Raw genomic sequence first — 23166 nt, 5'->3', positions numbered from 1 at the left:
CTGGTGATTCCCCTCTGCACCCCAACCAGTGCAATCACATCCTTCCTACAGTGTGGTGACCTGAACTGCACACAGTACTCCAGCTGTGGCCTAACCAATGTTCTGCTTAACTGCACCATATCCTCCTGCTTTTATAACCAACACCTGACATGACAAAGCCAAGTGTCCCCTATGCCTTCATAACTGCTCTGTTAACCTGTCTTGCCATATTCAGGGATCAGTGGAGAAGCACCCAAGATCACTCTGTTCCTTTGAGCTTCCTCAGTTCAAAGAACAAAGAGCAACGAAAATTACAGCACAAGAACTGGCCCTTCGGCCCTACTCGCCTGCACTGGTCCATATCCTCCATCTAAACCTGTCATCAATTTTCCAAGGGTCTGTCTCCCTTTGCTCCCTGCCCATCCATGTATCTATCTAGATATATCTTAAACGATGCTATTGTACCTGCCTCTACCACCTCCACTGGCAACATGCTCCAGGATCAATCACTTTCTGTGTGAAGAACTTTCCATACATATCTCCCTTAAATATTTCCACTCTCACCTTGAACTCATGACCCCCGAGTAATTGAGTCCCCCACTCTGGGAAAAAGCTTCTTGCTATCCACCCTGTCTATATCTCTCATGATTTTGTAGACCCCAATCAGGTCCCCCCTCAACATTTGACTTTCTAATGAAAATAATCCTAATCTACTAAGTCTCTCTTCATAGCTCGTGCCCTCCACACCAGGCAATCCTGGTGAACCTCCTCTACACCCTCTCCAAAGCATCCACATCTTTCTGGTAATGTGGCAACCAGAACTGTACGCAGTATTCCAAATGTGGCCAAGCCAAAGTCTGATATAATTCTAATATGACCTTCCAACTCTTGTACTGAATACCACGTCTGGTGAAGGAAGATGTGCCATATGCCTTCTTGACCACTCTGTCGACCTGTGTTGTCACCTCCAGGGTACAATGGACCTGAACACCCAGGTCGCTCTGGGCATCAATTTTCCCAGGGTGTTCCATTCACCGTACAGTTTACTCCAGATTTGGATCTTCCAAAATTCATCAGATCGCATTTGCCTGGTTTGAACTCCATCCATCCGTTTCTCTGCCCAACTGTCCAATCTGTCTATATTCTGCTACATTCTCTGACAGTCCACTTCACTATCTGCTACTCCACCAATATTAGTGTCATCTGCAAACTTGCTAATCAGACCACCTATACCTTCCTCCAGATCATTTATGGAGATCAAAAACAAGAGCGGTACCAGCACGGATTCCTGTTCTCCATTTTGAGAAAGTACTCCCACCACTACTGTCTGTCTTCTGTTGCCCAACCTGTTCTCTACCCATCTAGTGAGTACACTCTGGACCCCATGCGACTTAAATTTCTTTATCAGGCTAGCATGGGGAACTTTATCAAACACCTTACTGAAGTCCATGCGTATGACATCCACAGCCCATCCCTCCTCAATCAACTTCATCAGTTCTTCAAAAAAATCTATAAAGTTGGTAAGACATGACATTCCCTGCACAACTTCATGCTGCCTATAACTGATAAGTCAATTTTCTTCCAAAAGTAAATAGATCTTATCCCTCAGTATCTTCTCCAGCAGCTTCCCTACCACTACATCAGGCTCACTGGTTGATAGTTACCTGGATTATCCTGGCTACCCTTCTTAAACATTAGTAATTCTCCAGTCCTCTGGGACCCTCATCCATGTTCAGGGTTGCTACAAAGATATCGATTAAGGCCCCAGCTATTTCCTCTCTTGCTTCCCTCAGTAAGCTGGGATCGATCCCATCCTGACCTGGGGACTTGTTCACCTTGATGCCTTTTAAAATACCCAACACTTCCTCCCTACTTAAATCGACTTGACCTTGAGTAATCAAACACCTATCCCCAACTTCAACATCTGTCATTTCCCTCTCCTTGGTGAATACCGACGTAAAGCACTCATTAAGAATCTCATCCATTTTCTGACTCCACACATAACTTTCCTCCTTTATCCTTGAGTGGGCCAACCCTTTCTCGAGTCATCCTCTTGCTCCTTATGTATGAATAAAAGGATTTGGGATTTTCCTTAATGATATTTTGTGACCCCTTTAGCCCTTTTAATTCCTCACTTCAGATTGGTCCTACTTTCACGATATTCTTCCAAAGCTTTGTCTGTTTTCAGCCACTTAGACCTTATGTATGCATCCTTTTTCCTCTTAGCTAGTCTCACAATTTCATCTGTCATCCAGCGTTTCCTAATCATGCCATTTCAATCCTTTATTTTCACAGGGACATGTCTGTCCTGACTCTAGTCAACCTCTCTTTAAAAGCCACCCACATATCAAATGTGGATTTCCCTTTAAACAGCTGCTCCCAATCCACATTCCCCAGCTCCTTCCAAATTTTGGGATAGTTGGCCTTCCTCCACTTTAGCCCTCTTCCTTTAGGACCACTCTCATCTTTATCCATGAGCATTCTAAAACGTATGGAATTGTGATCATTCTTCCAAAGTAATCCCCGACTGAAATTTCAATCACCTGGCCAGGCTCATTCCCCAACACCAGCCCAGTATGGCCCCTTCCTAAGTTAGATTACTTCCACATTACTCTGTGAAATCCTCCTGGATGCTTCTTACAAATTCTGCTCCATCTTAACTTCTAACATGAAGTGAATCCCAGTCAATGTTGGGAAAATTAAAATCTTCCATCACCACCACCTTGTTACTCCTACATCTTTCCATAATCTGTTTACATATTTGTACCTCTATCTCACGTTCACTGTTAGGAGACTTGTAGGATAGCACCAACATTGTTACTGCATCCTTCCTGTTTCTGACCTCTGCCCATATTGCCCTACTGCTTGAGTCCTCCATAGTGCCCTCCTTCACCACACCTGTGATATTCTCTCTGACCAGTAATGCAACTCCTCCATCCCTTTTACTTCCCTCTCGAACGCATCTGATACATCTGTATCCTGGGATATTTAGTTGCCAATCTTGCCATTCCCTCAACCACGTCTCAGTAATAGCAATAACATCATACTCCCAGATACTAGTCCAAGCCCTAAATTCCTCTGCCTTACCTACTACGCTTCTCACATTAAAACAAATGCATCTCAGACCATCTGTCCCTTTGCGTTCATCATCTGCTCCCTACCTACTCTTAACCTTAGTCACACTGACTTCAATATCTAGTTCCTGACAGGCTTTAGTTACTCCCTCCTTATTGCCCACTAACCTCCTCATTTGGTTCCCATCCCTCTGCTACACTATTTTGAACCCTCCCCAAGAGCGTGATCAAACATATCCCACAGGACACTGGTTCCAGTCCTGCCCAGGTGTAGACCGCTCAATTTGTAATTGTCCCACCTCCCCAGGAACCAGTCCCAATGTCCCAAAAATCTGAACCCTCCCTCCTGCACCATCTCTCAAGCCACGCATTCACCCTGCCTATATTTTCATTTCGACTCTGACTAGCACATGGCACTGGGAGCAATCCTGAGATTACTACCTCTGAGATCCTACATTTTAATATGGTTCCTCACTCCATAAATTCTGCTTGTAGGACCCCATTCCATTTATTACGATATCATCAGTCCCTTCATGCACTATCACAGCTAGCTGTTCACCCACCCCTTCAGAATGTCCTGCAGCCGATCTGAGACATCCCTGAGCTGTACAACTGGGAGGCAACATGCTATTCGTGAGTCTTGTTTTTGACCACAGAACCGCCGATCTATTCCCCTTACACAGTCCAAACAAACCATATCCATGGGCCCCCACCTTATCAAATCTACTCACTACATCCTCAAACAATTCCAGTCGATTTTTTAAGCATGATTTCCCTTTCGACAATTCATGCCGACTCTGTCCAGTTCTGCCACTGTTTTCAAAGTGCTAAGCTATAAAATATTTTATAATGAACTTAAGCATTTTCTCCACTGCTGACTTCTGGCTAATTGGTCTAAAATTTCTTATTTTCCCTCTCTCTCTCTCTCTCTCTTTCAATAGGCGTGTTAAATTAACTCCCTCCATTTTGTAGGACCTATTCCACAGTCGACAAACAGATAACCATCAATGTTTCTCATATTTTACAACCACTTCCTGAAGCACTCCTGAAAATAGATTATTTGGCCCTCCTGATTTAAGACATTCTAATTTACCCAGAACCATTTTTCTCCAACAACTGACTTCCCTCAGCTCCTTCCTCTGATAAAACCCCAAGTTCACCAACGTGTCTGAGATTTATTTGAGAATTCATTTGTGCAGAAAGATCCAGAATATGTTTATCTGTCATCTCTTTGTTCCAACGATAACATTATAACACTTGTGCAGAACTTCCTTGAATGTCATCTGGACGTCCATATAAACAACACATTCCCTTATCTCACACATTAGTGACCTCGTTAAAACATGTAACCAGGTTAGTTAAAGATGTCTGACCCTTTTTAATCCATGCTGACTTACTCTGATCTGTTCACATTTGTCAGACATTCTGTCTCTAAACAGATTTAATTACTTCCCAACAATAGACGTTCAACAGAGATAAAAACAATGTCTGCAGATGCAGGAAACCAGATTCTGGATGAGTGGTGCTGGAAGAGCACAGCAGTTCAGGTGGCATCCGAGGAGCAGCGAAATCGACGTTTCGGGCTAAAGCCCTTCATCAGGAATAAAGGCAGTGAGCCTGAAGTGTGGAGAGATAAGCTAGAGGAGGGTGGGGGTGGGGAGAAAGTAGCATAGAATACAAGCAAATGTGGCTGTGGGAGCGAGTTTGTTTCATGACATGGTTGAAGAGCTTCTCTCTACAATAATCTCAGGGAGTCCCTCTCCCACTGCAACTCCCAGGTCATTTCCTCTGCCCTGAAGCTCTTCAAACATTTCATGAAACAAACTCGCTACCACAGACACATTTGCTTGTACTCTATGCTACTTTCTCCCCCCCCCCACCCTCCTCTAGCTTATCCCTCCACGCTTCAGGCTCACTGCCTTTATTCCTGATGAAGGGCTTATGCCCGAAACATCGATTTCGCTGCTCCTCGGATGCTGGCTGAATGGCTGTGCTCTTCCAGCACCACTCATCCAGAATTCAGTGGAGATGTTCATTGTGAGTGAGGTTAGTAAACAGCTAGTACTGACACAAGGGGCTGAACAGCCTCCTTCTAGAGTCATAGAGATGTACAGCATGGAAACAGACCCTAAGGTCCAACTTGTCCATGCCAACCAGACATCCCAACCCAATCTAGTCCCACCTGCCAACACCTGGCCCAGTTCCCTCCAAACCCTTCCTATTCATATACCCATTCAGATGCCTTTTAAATGTTGTAATTGTACCAGCCTCTACCACTTCCTCTGGCAGCCCCATTCTGCACTTGCACCACTCTGTGCGTGAAAAAGTTGCTTCTCAAGTCTCTTTTATATCTTTCCCCTCTTACCCTAAACCCATGCCCTCTATTACTGGACTCCACCAGCTCAGGGAAAAGACTTGGTCTCTTTGCCCAATCCATGTCCCTCATGATTTTGTAAACCTCTGTAAGGTCACCCCTCAGCAGGGACCTCTGTAAGGTCACACCTCACTCAAGGGAAAACATCCCTAGTCTATTTAACTTCTCCGTATAGCTTAAATCCTCCAACCCTAGTAACATCCTTGTAAATCTTTTCTGAACCCTTTCTAGTTTCACAACATCTTTCTGATAGGAAGGAGATCAGAATTGAACACAATACTCCAAAAGTGGTTTAGGTGACCTCCCAACACCCATACTCAATTCTCTAATCAATAAAGTAAAGCATACCAAATGTCGTCTTCATTATCCTACCTACCTACGACTCTACATTCAAAGAGCTATGAACCTGCACTCCAAGGTCTCTTTGTTCAGCAACACTCCCGAGAACCTGACCATTAAGTGTATAAGTCCTGCTAAGATTTGCTTTCCTAACTGCAGCACCTTGCATTTATCTGAATTAAACTCCACCTGCCATTCCTCAGCCCATTGGCCCATCAGATCAAGATCCTGGTGTAATCTGAGGTAACTTTCTTCGCTGTCCACTACACCTCCAATTTTGGTGTCATTTGCAAACTTACTAACTCTACCTCCTATGTTCACATCCAAATCATTTATGTAAATGACAACAAGTAGTTGCCCCAGCACCAATCCTTATGACACTCCACTGGTCAGAGACGTCCCGTCTGAAAAACAACCCTCCACCATCACCCACTGTCTTCTACCTTTGAGCCAGTTCTGTATCCAAATGGCTAGTTCTAACTGTATTCCATGAGATCTAACCTTGCTAACCAATCTTCCATGGGGAACCTTGTTGAATGTCTTACTGAAGTCCGTACAGATCCAGTCTAATGTTCTGCCCTCATCAATTCTTTCTGTTACTTCTTCAAAAAACTCAATCAAGTTTGTGAGACATGATTTCCCATGCACAGAACCATGCTGACTATCCCTAATCAGTCTTTGCCTTTCCAAATTTATGGACAATCTGTCCCTCAGGATTCCTTCCAATAACTTCCTCACAATTGACGTCTGGCTCACTGGTCTACAGTTCCCTGGCTTGTCTTTACCACCTTTCTTAAGTAGTGGCACCAATTAGTGAACCTCCAGTCTTCTGGCACATCATTTGTGACTATTGAGGATACAAATATCACAGTAAGAGGCCCAGCAATCACTTCCCTAGCTTCCGACAGAGTCCTAGGGTATACCTAATTAGGTCTTGGGGATTTATCCACATTTATGCATTTCAAAGACATCTGGCACCTCCTCATCTGTAATATGAACATTTTTCAAGATATCACCATCTATTTCCCTGCATTCTATATCTTCAATATCCTTCTCCACAGTTAAAGTGAAGCAAAATACTCATTTGGTATCTGCCCCATCTCCTGCTGCTCCACACAAAGGTCGCCTTGCTGATCTTTGAGGGGCCCTATTCTCTCCTTAGTTACCCTCTTGTCCTTAATGTATTCATAAAACCCCTCTGTATTCTCCTTAACCCTATTTGCCAAAGCTATCTCATGTTGTTGCCCTCCTGATTTCCATCTTAAGTGTACTCCTACTGCCTTTGTATCCATCTAAGGATTCACTCAATCTATCCTGTCTATACCTGGCATATGCTTCATCCTTTTTCTCAACCAAACCCTCAACTTCTCTCATCATCCAATATCCCCTACACCTACCAGCCTTTCCTTTCACCGTAACTAGAATATACTATCTCTGGGCTCAATTTATCTCATTTCTGAAGGCTTCCTATTTTCCAGCTGTCCCATGACCTGCGAGCAACTGCCCCCAATCAGCTTTTCAGAGTTCTTGCCTAATACTGGCAAAATTAGCCTTCCTCCAATTTAGAACTCCAACTTCTGGATCTGGTCTATCCTTTTCCTTCACTATTTTAAAATGAATAGAATTATGGTCGCTGACCAAAAGTGCTCCTCCACTGACACCTCAGTCACCTGCCCTGCATTATTTCCAAGGTTGAGCTTTGCACCGTCTCTAGTAGGTACATCCACATTCTGAATCAGAAAATTGTATTGTACGCACTTAACAAATTCCTCTACATCTAAACCCTTCACACTATAGCAGTCACAGTCTATGTTTGGAAAGTTAAAATCCCCTCCTATAACCACCCCATTATTCTTACTGATAACTGAAATCTCCTTACAAATTTGTTTGTCAATTTCCCGCTGACTACTGGAGGGGAGCTATATTATAATCCCAACAAGGTGATCATCCCCTTCTTTTTTCTCAGTTCCATCCGAATAACTTCCCTGGATGTATTTCTGGGAATATCCTCCCTAAGTACAGCTGTAATGCTATCCCTTATCAAAAATGCCACTCTCCCTCCTCTTGTGCCTCCCTTTCTGTCCTTCCTGTAGCATTTGTATCCTAGAACATTAAACAGCCAGTCCTGCCCATCCCTGAACCATGTTTCTGTAATTGCTATGATATCCCAGTCCCATGATCCTAACCACGCCCCATGTTCATCTTCCTTCCCTGTTGGGCCTCTTGCACTGAAATAAATGCAGTTTAATTTATCAGTCTTACCTTGTTCTCTGCTTTGTCCCCGCCTGCCCTGACTGATTGACTTGCCTTTGTTCTCAACTTTACCAATCTCAGGTTGAAATCTCTCCTCACTATCTCCCTGGGTCCCACCCGCCCACCTTACTAGTTTAAATCCTCCCGAGCAGCTCTAGCAAATCTCCCTGCCAGTATATTAGTCCCCTTCCAATTTAAGTGCAATCTGTCCTTCTTGTACAGGTCACTTCTACCTCAAAACAGCTTCCAAAGATCTAAAAATGTGAATCCTTCTCCCATACACCAGCTCCTCAGCCATGCATTCATCTGCTCTATCCTCCTGTTCCTGCCCTCACTAGCTCATAGCACCAGTAGTAATTCAGATATTACTACTCTTGAGGACCTCCTTTTTTAAATTCCTGCCTAACTCTCTGCAATCTCCCTTCAGAATCTCAACCTTTTCCCTTCCTATGTCATTGGTTCCAAAGTGTACAAGACCTCCTGCTGGTCTCTCTCCACTTAAGAACATTCTGCACCCTCCCGGAGACATCTTTGATCCTGGCACCAGGGAAGCAACACACCATTCTGATTTTTTACTGCTGGCCACTGAAATGTCTGTCTGTACCTCGGGCTAGAGAGTCCCCTAACACAGTCGATTGTTTGGAACCCGACGTACCTCCCATTACATTAGAGCCAGTGTCAATACCAGAAACTTGGCTGCTCATGCTAAGTACCCCTGAGTTTCCATCACCCCCTACATTTTCCAAAACAGCATACTTGTTTGAAATGGGAATAACCACAGAAGACTCCTGCACTACTTGCCTACCTCTCTTGCCTTTCCTGGAGTTATGGTAAGAGCCCATGGGATCCAAGGCATTTTGGCAAATTGGATCCAAATATGAGGCAAAGAGTGATGGGAGAGGTTTGTCTTTGTGATTGGAAGCCTGTGACCAGTGGTGTAAGACAGGGATTGGGGCTGGGACCCTTGCTGTTTGTAATGTACATTAACAAATTGACTGTGATTGTAAAATTAGAAAGTTTTCAGAGGCCACATAAATTGGTGGTGCTATTGATATTGATTTGATTTTTATTTAAGTTTATTGTCACGTGTTCTCGATTGCAAAAGTATTGGAGTACAGTGAAAAGTATGTAACGTCACCTCACAAGGTGCCATCTTAGGTACAAGGACCTCAGTACAGAATCGTAAGAACAAGGTAGAAAGAAAGAATAAAGTTCAAGGTTACACGTTGCAGATCTTTTTTAGTTTTAAGTAGAAAATGAAGAAATAAAGCTGAAAGTTCAAACATTACAGCATTTCTTAAGAACTTAGCTACCATGGGATCATTCTTTAAATCATCATCTCGAGACCGGAAGTCCACGCTGAGGCCTTCCCGGGTGGAGAGACCACCATATACAGAAAGGACCACTATGTGGGCTGAGAGAGAACCACTCTGGGCCACTCAGAGATCGCTACACTAGGCCGAGTGACCATCACGCTGGGCTGAGAGGCCACCACATCAAACAGAGGCCATCATGTTGGACTGCCTCGTTGGGCTGGAAGGTATCCCTGAAGAAGGGCTCATGCCGGAAACGCCGACTCTCCTGTTCCTTGGATGCTGCCTGACCTGCTGCGCTTTCCAGCAACACATTTTCAGCTCTGGTAGATCTCCCTGCCAGGCCAGGACACTGCCACATCAAGCCAAGAGGCTACATCATTAGGTCTGCACTGGGTCAGAGGCCTGGCAACTGAGGCTGCGAGTCCGAGTCCGGGAGAAGAAATTAGGGAGAAGGACAAAAGAAAAACACAAAAGAAAAGGAAAAGAGAAGTGGGATAGAAAGAAGAAAAGGAAACAGATGGAGCAGATGAACTCGGTCTGAAGTGTCTGACTCTGCGGCCATCTTGGATTACTGGGTCTCAGGCTGCAGTCTGATATTGGTCAGCTGGTAAATTGGGCAGAGCAATGGCAGATGTAATTTAATCCTGATACCTCTGAGGTGATCCAACTTGGGAGGTCTAATAAGGGAAGGATATACACAATGAAAGGCATGTACCTTGAGTATCCTTATGCATGAATCACAGAGGGTTGGTCTACAGATAAAACAAGCAATTAGGAAGGCAAATGGAATTTTGTCCTTCATTGCTAAAGGGATTGAGTTCAAAAAGCGGGAAGATTATGTTGCAGCTGTACAGGGTGCTGGTGAGACCACACCTGGAGTACTGCATGCAGTAATGGTCTCCTTACTTGAAAAAGGCAATACTGGCACTAGAGGGGTGCAGAGAAAGTTCACCAGGCTGATTCTGGGGTGGAGGGGTTTCGCTTATGAAGGGAGACTGTGTAGACTGGGATCTATTCATTGGAACTTAGAAGAATGAGGGGAATCTTATAGAAACAAATAAAATTATAAAGAGAATAGATAAGACAGAAGTAGAGAGGATGTCCTCACTGGCAGGTGAAACTAAAACAAGAGGGTTTAACCTCAAAATTAGGGGGAGCAGATTTAGGACTGAATTGAGAAGGAACCTCTTATCCAGAGGGTCATAAATCTATGAAATTCCTTGCTCAATGAAGAAATTGATGCTACTTCAGTAAATGTTTTAAAGCTAAGTAGATTTTTTTGAACAATAAAGGAATTAAGAGATACAGTGAGAGTAAATGCCAAGTCTTGAACTTCAGAAAAAAGACTACAGGCATGGACAATTTTCTAAACGGTGAGAACATTCATAAAGCCAAAGTACAAAGTGATCTGGGAATGCTAGTCCCGGATTCTCTAAAGGTTAACTTGCAGGTTGAATCCGTGGTTAAGAAAGCAAATGTAATGTTGTCATTTATCTCGAGCTGAAAAATGTGTTGCTGAAAATGCGCAGCAGGAATGAAAAAGGGCTTATGCCTGAAACATCAATTCTCCTGCTCCTTGGATGCTGCCTGACCTGTTGCACTTGTCCAGCAACACATTTTTCAGCTCTGATCTCCAGCATCTGCAGTCCTCACTTTCTCCAGTTTATCTCAAGAGGGTTGGAATGTAAAATGAGATGTGCTACTGAGACTTTATAAAGCTCTGGTTAGGCCCCATTTAGTCCACTTTTGTGCCCCACACCTCAGGAAGGACATATTGATACTGGACCGTGTCCAGTGGAGATTCACATGGGTGAGCCCTGGAATGGTAATCCTAATATATGATGAATGGCTGAGGATCTTGGGATTGTATTCATTCGACTTTAGAAGGGGAGATCTAATAGAAACTTACAAGATAATGCATGGTTTTGAAAGGGTGGATGCTGGGAAATTGTTTCCATTAGGTGGGAGTACTAGGACCCGAGGGCACAGCCTTAGAGTTAGAGGGGGTCAGTTTAAAACATAACTGAGGAGACATTTCTTCAGCTAGAGAGTGATGGGCCTTTGGAATTCATTGCCACAGAGCGCACTGGCGGCTGAAATATTAAATGTCTTCAAGGCAGAGATTGATAAATTCTTAATCTTGGAATGAATTAAGGGCTACAGGGAGAGTGTGGGTAACTGTCCTTCAATGCCCATCACCCATGATTGAATGACGGAGTGGACTCGATGGGCCAAATGGCCTTACTTCCACTCCTTTGTCTTATGGTCTAATGTGGAGCTGAGTCCATGAAAAGATCAGCCATGATCTTATTGAATGGCAGAGCAGGGTGAAGGGACAGATGGCCTACTCCTGCTCCTAGTTCTTATGTTCTTATGTTCCTTGGGAGTACTGAGGAACAAAGGGACCTTGGTGTACAACTCCATCAATCCCAGAAGGTATCAGCATAGCTAGACAGGGTGGTGAAGAAGGCATATGGGATGCCCTATTCCCAGCTGAGAAGGTTGTATAGAGAGGGTTTGTTGTATGTCATTCTTGTATAAAATTGATTTGTTAAAAGGATGTTGACAAGAACTCACTGATAACTAGAACTAAGCGAGGTTCTGTATTTATCACACCTAATGGATTATACCCAATGGCAAGTTTTGCTCTGTGGACTTAACAACTCTCCAGTCACATTTGAATGATTATTATGAAAGTGAACAAGGTCACACTCCCCCACATTACACTCCATCTGCCCAATATTTCTTCAAAGCCCAGCTGTATCTAATATTCAGCAGGATGGATCTTCACTGAGAAATAGCCATTTGTAACTAGAATAATGATATCTCTGAGAATCGCATTTATAATTATTTTATTGAAGCTTTCATTAGGTCTGTGTTGATTGACACAATGTTCAGGTTTGGGCTTTGCTGTCTGTACAAACCATCTGTAATGTCTTTGCTGCAATGGTTCACATTTACATCATCAAACTCACACCCCAAATATCCCGTCATTATTCTCCATGGGATTCACTGGAATTGGCTCAGATCGAACTCCCAGCAGCTGAAATGGAGGGAGGGATACGGCTTAGAGAGCAAGAGATGGAGCACAGAGAGAGAGAGAGAGAGAGAGAGAGAGAGAGATGGAGCACTAAGAGAGAGGGGGATAGAGCTTGGACAGAGAAAGAGGAATGGAACTCAGAGTGAGATCTATGCAGCTGAGTTAGAGAGGGGTGGGGAGAGAGAATGAGTGAGAGAGATGGAGTCAAGGAGTTCTATGTCAAAGATAAATTATACTCTGTTAAAGATTGCACTGGATGAATGCTGACTCTCTGACTCTATGAACACTACCTACAAAGCTGTCTAACTTTGTGTCATTAGCAAACTAGAGTATCTGACTTTCTATGCCATTATCCAATGCATTAATAAATAATGTAAATAATTGAGGTGTGCGCACACATTCCTATTGGACACCACTGGTCACATCCTGCCAATTTCAGCACTTATCCATGATCCCTATTTTCTGTCACCTGTCAACCAATTTCGGTATGGCAGTATTTTAGCCTCAATTCTGTGGATTTCTAACTGAGTTGAACAGTTTCTTACATGGGATTTTATCAAATGCCTTCTGGAAGTCCCTATAAACAACATCCATTGACATTACTGTGTCCAGTAATTTTGTTTCCTCTTCAAAAATGTTCAGTGAGATTTTTTCACCATGACCAACTTGTCATGAATCTATGCTGATTCTCCCTGATTAACTGACCATTTTCAAGGTCTTCAGTTACCCCCATCCTTGATTATAGACTACAACAATTTCCACACCACAAACGTTGGCTTCGTGACCTGTAATTCCCTGGTTTTTCTCTAACATTCTTGTTAAATGTGAAATGAAATTTGCAATTTTCCAATTCAGAGGTACGACTCCTGAAGCCAGGTAACTCTGAAAGATTATAGTCAGGGTGTCTGCAATGTGGTCTATTACTACTTTATCACCCTCAGGTCCTGAGGATTTGTCACTCTTTAGTTCCATTATTTTCCTTATTACACATGTTCTATTGACATTAACTTTATTCAGGTGACACAGTGGTTAGCACTGCTGCCTCACAGCACCAGAGTCCCAGGTTCAATTCCAGCCTTGGGCAACTGCCTGTGTGGAGTTTGCACATTGTCTGCATGGGTTTCCTTCTACTATCCAAAGATGTGCAGGTCAGATGAATTGGCCATACTAAATTGCCCATAGCGTTAGGTGCATTAGTCAGAGGGAAAATGGGTCTGGGTGGGTTACTCTTCGGAGGGTCGGTGTGGACCGGTTGGGCCAAAAGGCATGTTTGCACACTGCAGGGAATCTAATCAGTCCCTGACACAGATCCTCTGTTAATTCCTTTGGGACTTCAGGCAAGTCCTCTTCCTTTTCTGCTGCAAATCTTGAGGTAAAGTATTTATTTAATATGTCTGTCATTTCCCCATTGTCACTGACAATATCCCTCACTTTCAGTCTTTAATGGCCAACATTGCTCCTGACCTCCCAGCTTCCCTTTTATGGAACTGGAACATTTCTCCTTATTGATTTTGTTATCCCTTACATGTTTCCTTTCAGAATCCCTTATGGTAGCTCTTAGAAGCTGATATGGGGCCCTTTTGTATCCTTCCCATTCAGCGGAATCTGTCCTTTTTTTGGCTTTTCTGTAAGCCTTTTTAACATTTTATTCTTTCCCTTATCTCTTTAATTGACCATTGTTGTTTGTTCGCTTTTCCCTCTCAGGTATAAACTGGCTTTGTTTTGTGCTGAATGTTCCTTTAAGTATTCCCCACTGTTCTTCAGTTGTTTTACCCATGAGCAGATTTTCCCAGTTTACTGTGGACTGTCTCTGTCGCATCTCGTTAAAGTCGGCCCTTACCTTAATCTCAAATTCTAGCAGCTGATTCATGCTTTTTACTTTCAAATGCGACACTGAACTAGATCATGTTATGATCACTATTTGATAAATATTCATGCACAAATATTACAAACTAAATCTGGCTCATTATTCATTACTAATTCCAATATTGCTTGTCCCCTTGTTGTATCCAGGACCTATTGCTGTTGGAAACTATTCTGGACACACAGCAGCAATTCACTACCTTTCTGACAGAGGGCTTGTCTGTCTCCCAATCTAATTTAAAGTTAAACTTCCCCATTAATAATACACTGGCTTTGCTACACACTTGTCTAATTCCTCCATTTATACAATCCAGCACCTCAGAGCTGCTGTCAGGGGGTCTGTATCCAACATCTACTACAGTTTTAGATCCTTTCCTGCTTCTCAGTTCCCACTGAATGTTTTCTCCTCATTATGACCTCCCTCACCATTGAAACCGTTTTTTCCCTCATCAATGAAGCTGCTCCACCTCTTCTGCCATTTCCCCATATCCATCCTGTGAACCTCTAACCCTATAGATATCGTTCCAATCTGAATGGATTCAGCAACTATGGCTCAGTAATTGATCCGATACCCACAATCTTAAATTTGAATTAGTGCCTTGCAGATTAATTTATTTATTTCTTACGCTTCATGCATTCGGATATAGAACTCTATTTAGTTCCATTCCATTGGAATCTGTTCCTCAGCACTGATGCTGTATTCACCTCTTTTCTTAATTGCTCTCCATCTGTCAATCAATATCCTTCTGAAAGCTTCCTATATTGTCCAAATAGGGCACTGCCCCACCGCCCCTACCCCCGGCCTTTATGCCGATTTTTGTTGACGTTGTTGGTCCCGACACAGACAACAAAAACTGGATCCTCACCCCCACCCCCCCACCACCCCAGTCTGTTATACTTAAAAAGCCGCTCGAGATGCCCTTACCTTGAAACCAGCAAAACACACCAAGTGTGGGCTCTCAATTCCCTGCTCACAAAGGGATGCTAACAGTTCCCATCATTATCAAGACCCCACTTATCTTTATGCTCCCCCAATACCAGAGTGTCCTCCTGGACCATGGTGCAGTGGTTTCCTTCATTCATTCCATAGTAGAAATGGACATCTCTGGCCAAGCCAGCAATGACTGCCCGTAGATGTCATCGAATTAAAGAATCCATAAACTGTGAAACAGTCCAATTCAGACCAATGATCCACACAACTTTCCTGAAGAGCATCCCACCCAGACTGTCTCCCTACCTTATCCCTGTAAATCTTCATCACCCATGTGGAAGTAATGCACCTAACCTACACATCCTACATTTTCCCCCAGTTTAGACAATACATTTCTGCCCTATTCTAATCTTTTATATAATGACTTTGAAACTACAGAGTTATGGTCACTATCACCAAATCCTCAAATTGACATTTGCCACATTCTCCCGACAAAAATCCTTTTCCTCATTGACACAGGAGCAAGTACCTCATTCCTGTTGGACAAGGAGCAGAGGCAGCCTGTAAGGCTAAATCCAGGCTGCATCGACCTTTTCACTTTGGTCACACCCTCCTGTCCCTGACCACTGGCCATAATTTGAAGTATTTAACCTACAAGGTGTGACTGTCTCCCCAAACACAGTGTCCAGGTAACTCATCCCCCTCCCTGAGTGTGTCGCAGTGTTTGAAGCTCAGATTCCAGCTCATCAACTCTGAGCTGGAGTGCCTTGAGCAACCAACACTTGCTGTAGATGTGGTCACTCTGAGCTACAATGGGCTCCACCACCTTCCCCATCGTACAATTACTACACATCGCCCGGCCCTGTATGTGGAAATTATTTGAGGAGTTTTTAATTTATATTTTAAAATTTGCTGCTGGTCTTTAGTTTTTAAATCTGTAAAATATTTCAGTCCAGGAGACAGAGAATGTGCCAGCACAGGAGGAGGCTGTTCAGCCCCTCGTGTCAGTGCTAGCTGTTTACGAGCCTCAATCACAATGAACATCTCCATTGAATGTCTGTTGTCAGGAAGTGGTTGAGTCTGTTTTTAGAGACAGAATAACGGACAAATATGAACTGGTCCGAGAGAGTCAGTCTGGATTGACAAAGGTTCAGACATCTTTAACTAACCGGTTACACTTTGTTAGGAGCTCACTGGTGTGGGATATAAGGAATGTCGATGGCTATTGTCTATAGGGATTCCAAAAACATTTAAGAATGTTCCACAAAAGAAACATTGATTCAGACCTTACACTCCACAACCATCTGATGAAGGAGCAGCGCTCCAAACGCTGATGCTTCCAAACAAACCTGTTGCATTAGAACCTGGTGTTGTGTGATTTTTAACATTTACACGACAGTCCAACACCGGCATCTCCAAATCATGGAATTGGATGGAATTTGAGAAATGCATTTACCTTGGGTCAGGAATGGGTCTGTCTAAGAGACAGAGAGGAAGGATAATGTGCGTGTGTTCCAATGAGCCAGATGTGAGTAGTGGTATTCCCAGGGATCTGTGCTGGGACCTCAGCTTTTCACGATATTTCTCAATGACTTGGATGAAGAAACAGAGAGCCATATATCCAAGATTATTGATCACAGTGAGTGAGGCAGCTTGGAGAAGTCACAGAGATAGGGAGGGGTGGAAGAACAGGGAGCAGATTGAGAACAAGGATGAGAATTTGAAAATCGAGGTGTTGCTGGACCAGGAGCTTATGTCAGTCAGTGAGGATTGTGATGGTCATGGTGGAGTGGGAGGCGTGGACAGGAGTATGGGGTGGACTTGGTGTGAGTTTGAACACTGACAGCAGAGTTTGGGATGAGCTGATGTTTACGGAAGTCAGTAGCTGTGATGTGGGCGTGGATAACATTGGAATGGTCTCAAAAACATGGTTGAGATTTTCAGTGGCTGATAATCGTGATGTGGAGGATTTGGGCCTCAAATCAGCCCCAAAGATGAGGCCAAAGTTGTAAAGAGTCTGGTAGAGCAGCAGACAGTGCTCAGGGAGAGGGATGGAGTTTGTACTGGGAGCTGAAGAGGATGGCTTTGATCCTGCCAATGTGTTTCCCAGTGAGCCTGGCTCCTCAGTCCTGACTGGTCTTAGCTGCTGTGATTGTCACTGATTGGACACTTATTATTAGAGATTCTGACCACAGCAGAAAGCCCCAGTGCAACAAATAACTGCAAAGACTGTCAGAGCGCAAGGTTGCAACTTCACCAAGAGAGGAAGTGAAAGAAGAGCTCGGAGCAGCTGGGTGTTTGTTACTGAGACAGGAGAAAACTGTGAACTGTCTGCACTCCCTGGAATCTGACAGCACAGGAGGAGGCCATTCAGCCCATCATGCCTTTGAATGACCCAGTTAATCCCACTGCTCCCCCTCTCTCCCTCCCCGTAACCAAGCAAATCTTTCTTTTATAGCTCAATCTCCAATTCCCTCTTATAGACCTCATGTCCACAGAGTGAGACTGCCCTGAACCTGGACTTCAAATTGGCATCTCATTCATTCATTGGGAGACAAACTGCCTGGGCTGGGAAATGGAGCTCAGGATCCTGAACATTCCCTCTCCCCTCCTGAGGGACACTTCATTTGGTTTTACATATTCACCTGTGGGGAAGTGGGCATCACCGGCTGGGCCAACATTTTTTACCCTGTCCCTAGTTGCCCTGGAGAAGGTGGTGGGAAGCTGCCATCTTGAATTGTTATCGTCCACAAGCTGTAAGTTGACCCACAATGCACAGCATTTTAACCCAGCAAGGCTGAGGGATCAGCGACATATTTTCAAGTCCGGATGCTAAGCTTTTTCGAGGGGAACTTGCAGCTCACAGTGTTCCCATGTATCTGCTGCTCTTGTTCTAAATGGAAGTGAACGTGGGTTTGAAGGGAAACCAAAAGAACTGCAGATGCTGTAAATCTGAGACAAAAATAGAAAGTGCTGGAAAAGCTCAGCAGGTCTGGCAGCATCTGTGAAGAGAAATCAGAGTTAATATTTCATACTCAACCCGAAATGTTAATTCTGATTTCTCTCCAAGATGCTGCCAGACCTGCTGAGCTTTTCCTGAAATTTCTATTTTTGTCCATGGGTTTGGAAGGTGCTATCTGAAGATCAGTGATGAATTTCTGCAGTGCATCTTATCGATAATACACACTGCTGCTATGGAGCGTCAGTGACGGTGAGTTTGGGTGTTTTGAGAATGCGATGCCAATCAAGGAGTTTGCTTTGCTCTGGATGGTATCAAGCTTTTTGAGTGGATAAGAAAGACATAGGATACAATCGACATAGATAGGAAAGGTTTCAAGGGATATGTGTGAAACGCAGGCAAATAAGATGAGTTCACTTCAGAAAACTTGGTCAGCATGTAGAAGTTTGGCTTAAGGGTTTGTTTCTGTGCTGTTTGACTCTGTGACACTATCAATCAATGAATGTTGTTGGAGCTGCACCTGTCCAGGCAAGTGGGGAGTATTTGCTCACACTCCTGACTTGGTTGACAGGCTTTGGGGATCAGGAGGTGAATTACTGGATGCAGTATTCCTAGCCTCTAACTTGCTCTTGTAACCACTGTGTTTCTTTGGTGAATACAGTTGTGTTTCTGGTCAATGACACCTCAAGAATGTTGATAGTGGGGATTCAGTGATGGTAATAGCATTGATTGTCAAGGGGCGATGTTAAGATTGTCTCTTATGGTGATGGTGATTGGCTGGCATTTGCATGGCACCAATGGGAAATGTCACTTCTCAGACAAAACTTGGATATTGTCCAGATATTGTTGCATTTGCATGTGGACTGCTTCAGTATCTGGAGTTGAGAGTGCTGATGCATTGTGCAATAAGAGTTTGCCTTGAGTTGCAATATCTGTTCGGAGTCTGTCCTATTTAGTACGGTGATAGTACCACACAACACAATGGAGGGGATTCTCAATGTGAAGGACAGACTTTGTTTCCACAAGGACTGTGTGATGGTCACTCTTACCAATACTGTCAAGGATAGATGCATCTACAGCCATAAGATTGGTGAGGATGGGGTCAAGCAACTTTTTCCATCTCTTTGGTTCCAGCTGCAGAGCCAGTCCCTCAGCTACATCCATGAGGAACCAACCAGCTCGATCAGTAATGCTGCTGCCGAGCCACTCTCAGTGTGGACATTGAAACCCCCCCACACAGAGTACACTCTCTGCTGTCATCACCCTCAGTGCTTTCTCCAAATGTTGTTCAACATCCAGGAGACTGATTCATCAGCCGAGGGAGCAAGATATCTTGTAATCACCAGAGGTTTCCACGCCCATGTTTAACCTGGTGTCATGAGTCTTCACGAGACAACTTTGAGACTTCCCAGGGTAACTCCCTTCTGGCCGTAGACCACTGTGTCATCAGCTCTGCTGGGTCTGCCTTTCTGGTAGGACAGGACACATGCAGGGACAGTGATGGTGGTGTCTGGGGCATTGTCTGTAAGGTGGTTCTGTGAGTGTGACTGTGTCAGACTGTTGCTTGAGTCATCTGTGAGACAGCTCTCCTGAATTTGGCACTAACTCCCAGATGTCAGTAAGGAGGATGGAGCAGGGTAGACAGGGTTGTTTCTGTCATTGTCTTTTTGGTGTCTAGATCGATGCCTGTGGTCCGTCCGGTCTCATTTCTTTGTTGAAACATTGTCATAATTGATACAACTGAGAGCCTTGCTCGGCCATTTCAGAGGGCACTAGAGAGTCAACCACATTGCTAGAGGACAGTGCCGTGTACCCCGGCAGTACATTCCGACATCCCCCACTTCCCCATTCTGTATATGGAAGGCGGAGCCTGCCAGCAGGATATTCACCCGCAGGATCTATCACAGCCCGTGTGCAATTCTGTCCCCACATTAAATCCACACAAATCCTGAATTCACATAACTCCTTCGATGTCCAAGCATTCCAAGAATGTTCACAAAGTTGCAGTAAGAGGGATGGGGGAGAGGGTGGAGGAACATAAGAACTAGGAGCAGGAGCAGGCAATTCAGCCCCTCGAGCCCACTCCACCATTTAATACAATCATGGCTGATCCCATCTCAGACTCAACTCCACTTTCCTGCCCACTTTCCATCATCCTTTAACCCATTACCCATTAAATATCTGTCCATCTCCTCCTTGGTGTGAGACAGGGAAGGGACCTCTCCATTCAGAAAAGACTGACCATGGAAGGGGAAGGAGAGGGGAAGGGATTGAACATGTTGTGAATGGACAGGATGGGTCAGTGGGTCAGAGCCTCTCCTGTCTCCCCCAACTCACGCTGATGATCTGAGGATCTCCTCTCTCTGCTGGGCCTTCACGGAATGAGGTTTGTGTCCAAATCAGTCCCCAGTGAGAATAGGCCAACAGCACAGAACTGCCCTTCATTTGACCAGAATCTGTCCATCTTCCTGAGAAAGACCAAACCCTGGTCAACGTGGAAATAGGGCCTTACCCAGGAGAAGACAGGGGTCAAGGGTTAACATCCATTAGTGGGGCAAAGCAGAGGGAGATTTATCCTGCATTCAACTGTCACCACCCAGGACACTATCAGAAAGAGAGAGCAGTGAGGCAGAGAGAGATGGAGGGAAAAATAATGTGTGTGTGTGTGTGAGGAGAGAGAGAGAGAGAAAGAAAGAAAGAAAGTGAGAGAGAGAGATAGAGGGACGAGCATCTGATACGGTGTAAGATATGTGAGGGGACCAAGAGAGGTAGAGGGAGGTAGAAATGGTGAGGTTGAGGGATAGAGAGAGAAAAACAAGATGTGAGACAGTGTGACTGAGAGGGATGGAGAGAGACAAGAGACAAGGAGAGAGAGAGAGAGAAAGAGAGACAGGATGGGTGTGAGACTAAGCATGAAGAGAGTTGAGAGGGAGGGTAGGGTTGATTGTGAGAGAAAGAGATGAGTATGGTAGATTTATAATGACAGAGAGAGAGGGAGAGAGACTGTAAATTGGGATAGAGAGGGAGGGAGAGAGAAAGAGGGAGGAATAGAGAGTGACAGGTAACAATTGGAGGCTGAGTGAGAGAGGGAGCGAGTAACAGAGACAGTGAGAGAAGGCGAAACAGATGATAAGATGTAGTCAGAAAGCATCAGTGAGTTGGAGAATGTGGCTATGAGACAGAGCGCGTGTGTGTGTGTGAGAGAGAGAGGGAGAGAGAACATGAAAGAGATTAACATTAGGAGAGAGAGATAGAGGTAGAGAGAAAGAAATGGCAGATGTGAGTCAGAGAGAGAGGGACAAGTCCTGGTCACCACACTCTGGGAAGAATGTGATTGTACCTGAGAGGGTACAGGGAGATTTCCAGGATGCTGCCTGAATGTGAGCTTTGAGCAGTGAAGGCTCAAAAGGGACCTGATAGAGAGGGATAAGATTATTCAGGACAATGATAGGGTAGGTAGGATGGCACATTTTACATCAGTAAAGGATTTAATAACCTGGTACAGAGATTGAAGGTAACACAGACATGGACACGTAGAAACTTGGAGCAGCAGTAGGCCATTCGGCCCTTTGATTCTGCTCTGTCATTCAGTATGATCATGGCTGTATCAAGTTTTGAATGTCATCATTTTTTTGAGGGTCGGTGTGGACTAGTCGGGCCAAATGGCCTGTTTCCACACTGTAGGCATTCTAAGATCTATGGCTGATCCTCTCTCTCAAAGCCATATTCCTGCCTTCTCCCCCATTCTCTTCAAGCTGTTAAAATGCAAAACAATTATCTCTCTCTGTTTTCTTGAATATATTCAGTTCCTTATCCTCCACAGCCTTCAGTGGTAGAGAATTCCACAGGTTGACCACCCTCTGAGTGAAGAAATGTTTCCTCATCTCAGTCCGAAATGGTCAACCCTGTATCCCCCTGAGCCTGTGTCCCCTGGTTCCAGACTCCCAACCAGGGAAACCTCCTCCCTGCCCAGCCCAGTTACAATTTTATATGTTTCAATCAGATCCCCTCTCATCGTTCTGAACACGAGGGAGTCCATAGCCAGGCGAGTTGGAGATTGGAGAGTGAGAGGAGAGTTGAGAAGAAATGTTTTCACCCAGAGGGTGGTGAGAGTCTGAACCTCACTGCCTGAAAGGCTGGTTGAGTCAGAAACTCTCGTGACAATTGGAGCAGTGTTTAGATATTCCCTTGTGTTGCTGTAGCCTCCAGGGTAATGGGCCAAGAGCTGGAGGATGGGATTAGTGTCATCAGATCTTTGTTTACCAGCACAGACACAATGGGCCAAATGGCCTCATTCAGTGCTGTTCACATCAATGACTCTGAGACAGAGAGAGTGAGATAGAAAGAGAGAGAGGGGTATGAGGGATGACGTGGCTCTCTCTGCCTGATGCCATTTACATACTGAGGAACACCCAGTCAGACTCTCACAGGCTGCAGCTTTATAAAGCAGAGCCCAGTGAAGGGAGAGTTTATCAGGAACCAGGCACAGGGACAGGAGCACACACCATGATTTCACACATCCAGCTGATCTGGCCCCTGGCATTCTGTGTCGCAGGTACAAATCTCTCTCCTTCCACCTTGAATCTTTCGCTGCTCTCCATTTCACTCCAATTCCACTGACTTGTGATTGAAGGGAAAATGCTGAAACCAGAGGAATGCTCAGTGTCTCCAACAATCTCTCATTTGACCGGCTCTTTCTGTGACAGTTCTGACTTCACTGTGTTTCTCTTTGACCCCTCAGGTATCAGTGGGGACATCAGCATGACCCAGTCTCCCCCGGTGCTGTCAGTGGGACGGGACCAGACCGCAACACTCACCTGTACGGCCAGTCAATCTGTTAGCAACTATGTTGCTTTGTACCAGCAGCGAGAAGGTCAGAAACCCTCTCTCCTGATCTATCGTGCAACAACTCTCGATTCACAGGAGTCTCCGAGCGATTCACCGGCAGTGGATCAGGGACCAGTTTCACCCTGACAATCAGCAACGTTCAGAATGAAGATGTCGCTGACTATTACTGTCAGCAAGGTTACAGCTGGCC

The 23166-nt window shown here is 44.6% G+C and overlaps 1 protein-coding gene across 1 annotated transcript in view; it reads left to right on the top strand.

Annotated features, from left to right (window-relative positions):
* LOC132805892 (centrosome-associated protein 350-like) overlaps window positions 1-22969 on the top strand; it is a 66904-nt gene extending 43935 nt beyond the window's left edge. Inside the window, exon 3 of the mRNA XM_060821197.1 lies at window positions 22870-22969. Coding sequence (XP_060677180.1) covers window positions 22870-22969 — 100 coding nt within the window. The remainder of the gene's footprint in view (window positions 1-22869) is intronic.
* The last annotated feature ends 197 nt before the right edge of the window (window positions 22970-23166 follow it).

The sequence above is a fragment of the Hemiscyllium ocellatum genome (assembly GCF_020745735.1).
Source record: "Hemiscyllium ocellatum isolate sHemOce1 chromosome 9 unlocalized genomic scaffold, sHemOce1.pat.X.cur. SUPER_9_unloc_1, whole genome shotgun sequence".
In the NCBI taxonomy this organism is placed as follows: Eukaryota; Metazoa; Chordata; class Chondrichthyes; order Orectolobiformes; family Hemiscylliidae; genus Hemiscyllium; species Hemiscyllium ocellatum.
The sequence above is the reverse complement of the archived record's forward strand: the minus strand, read 5'-3'. Positions and strand labels throughout refer to the sequence as shown.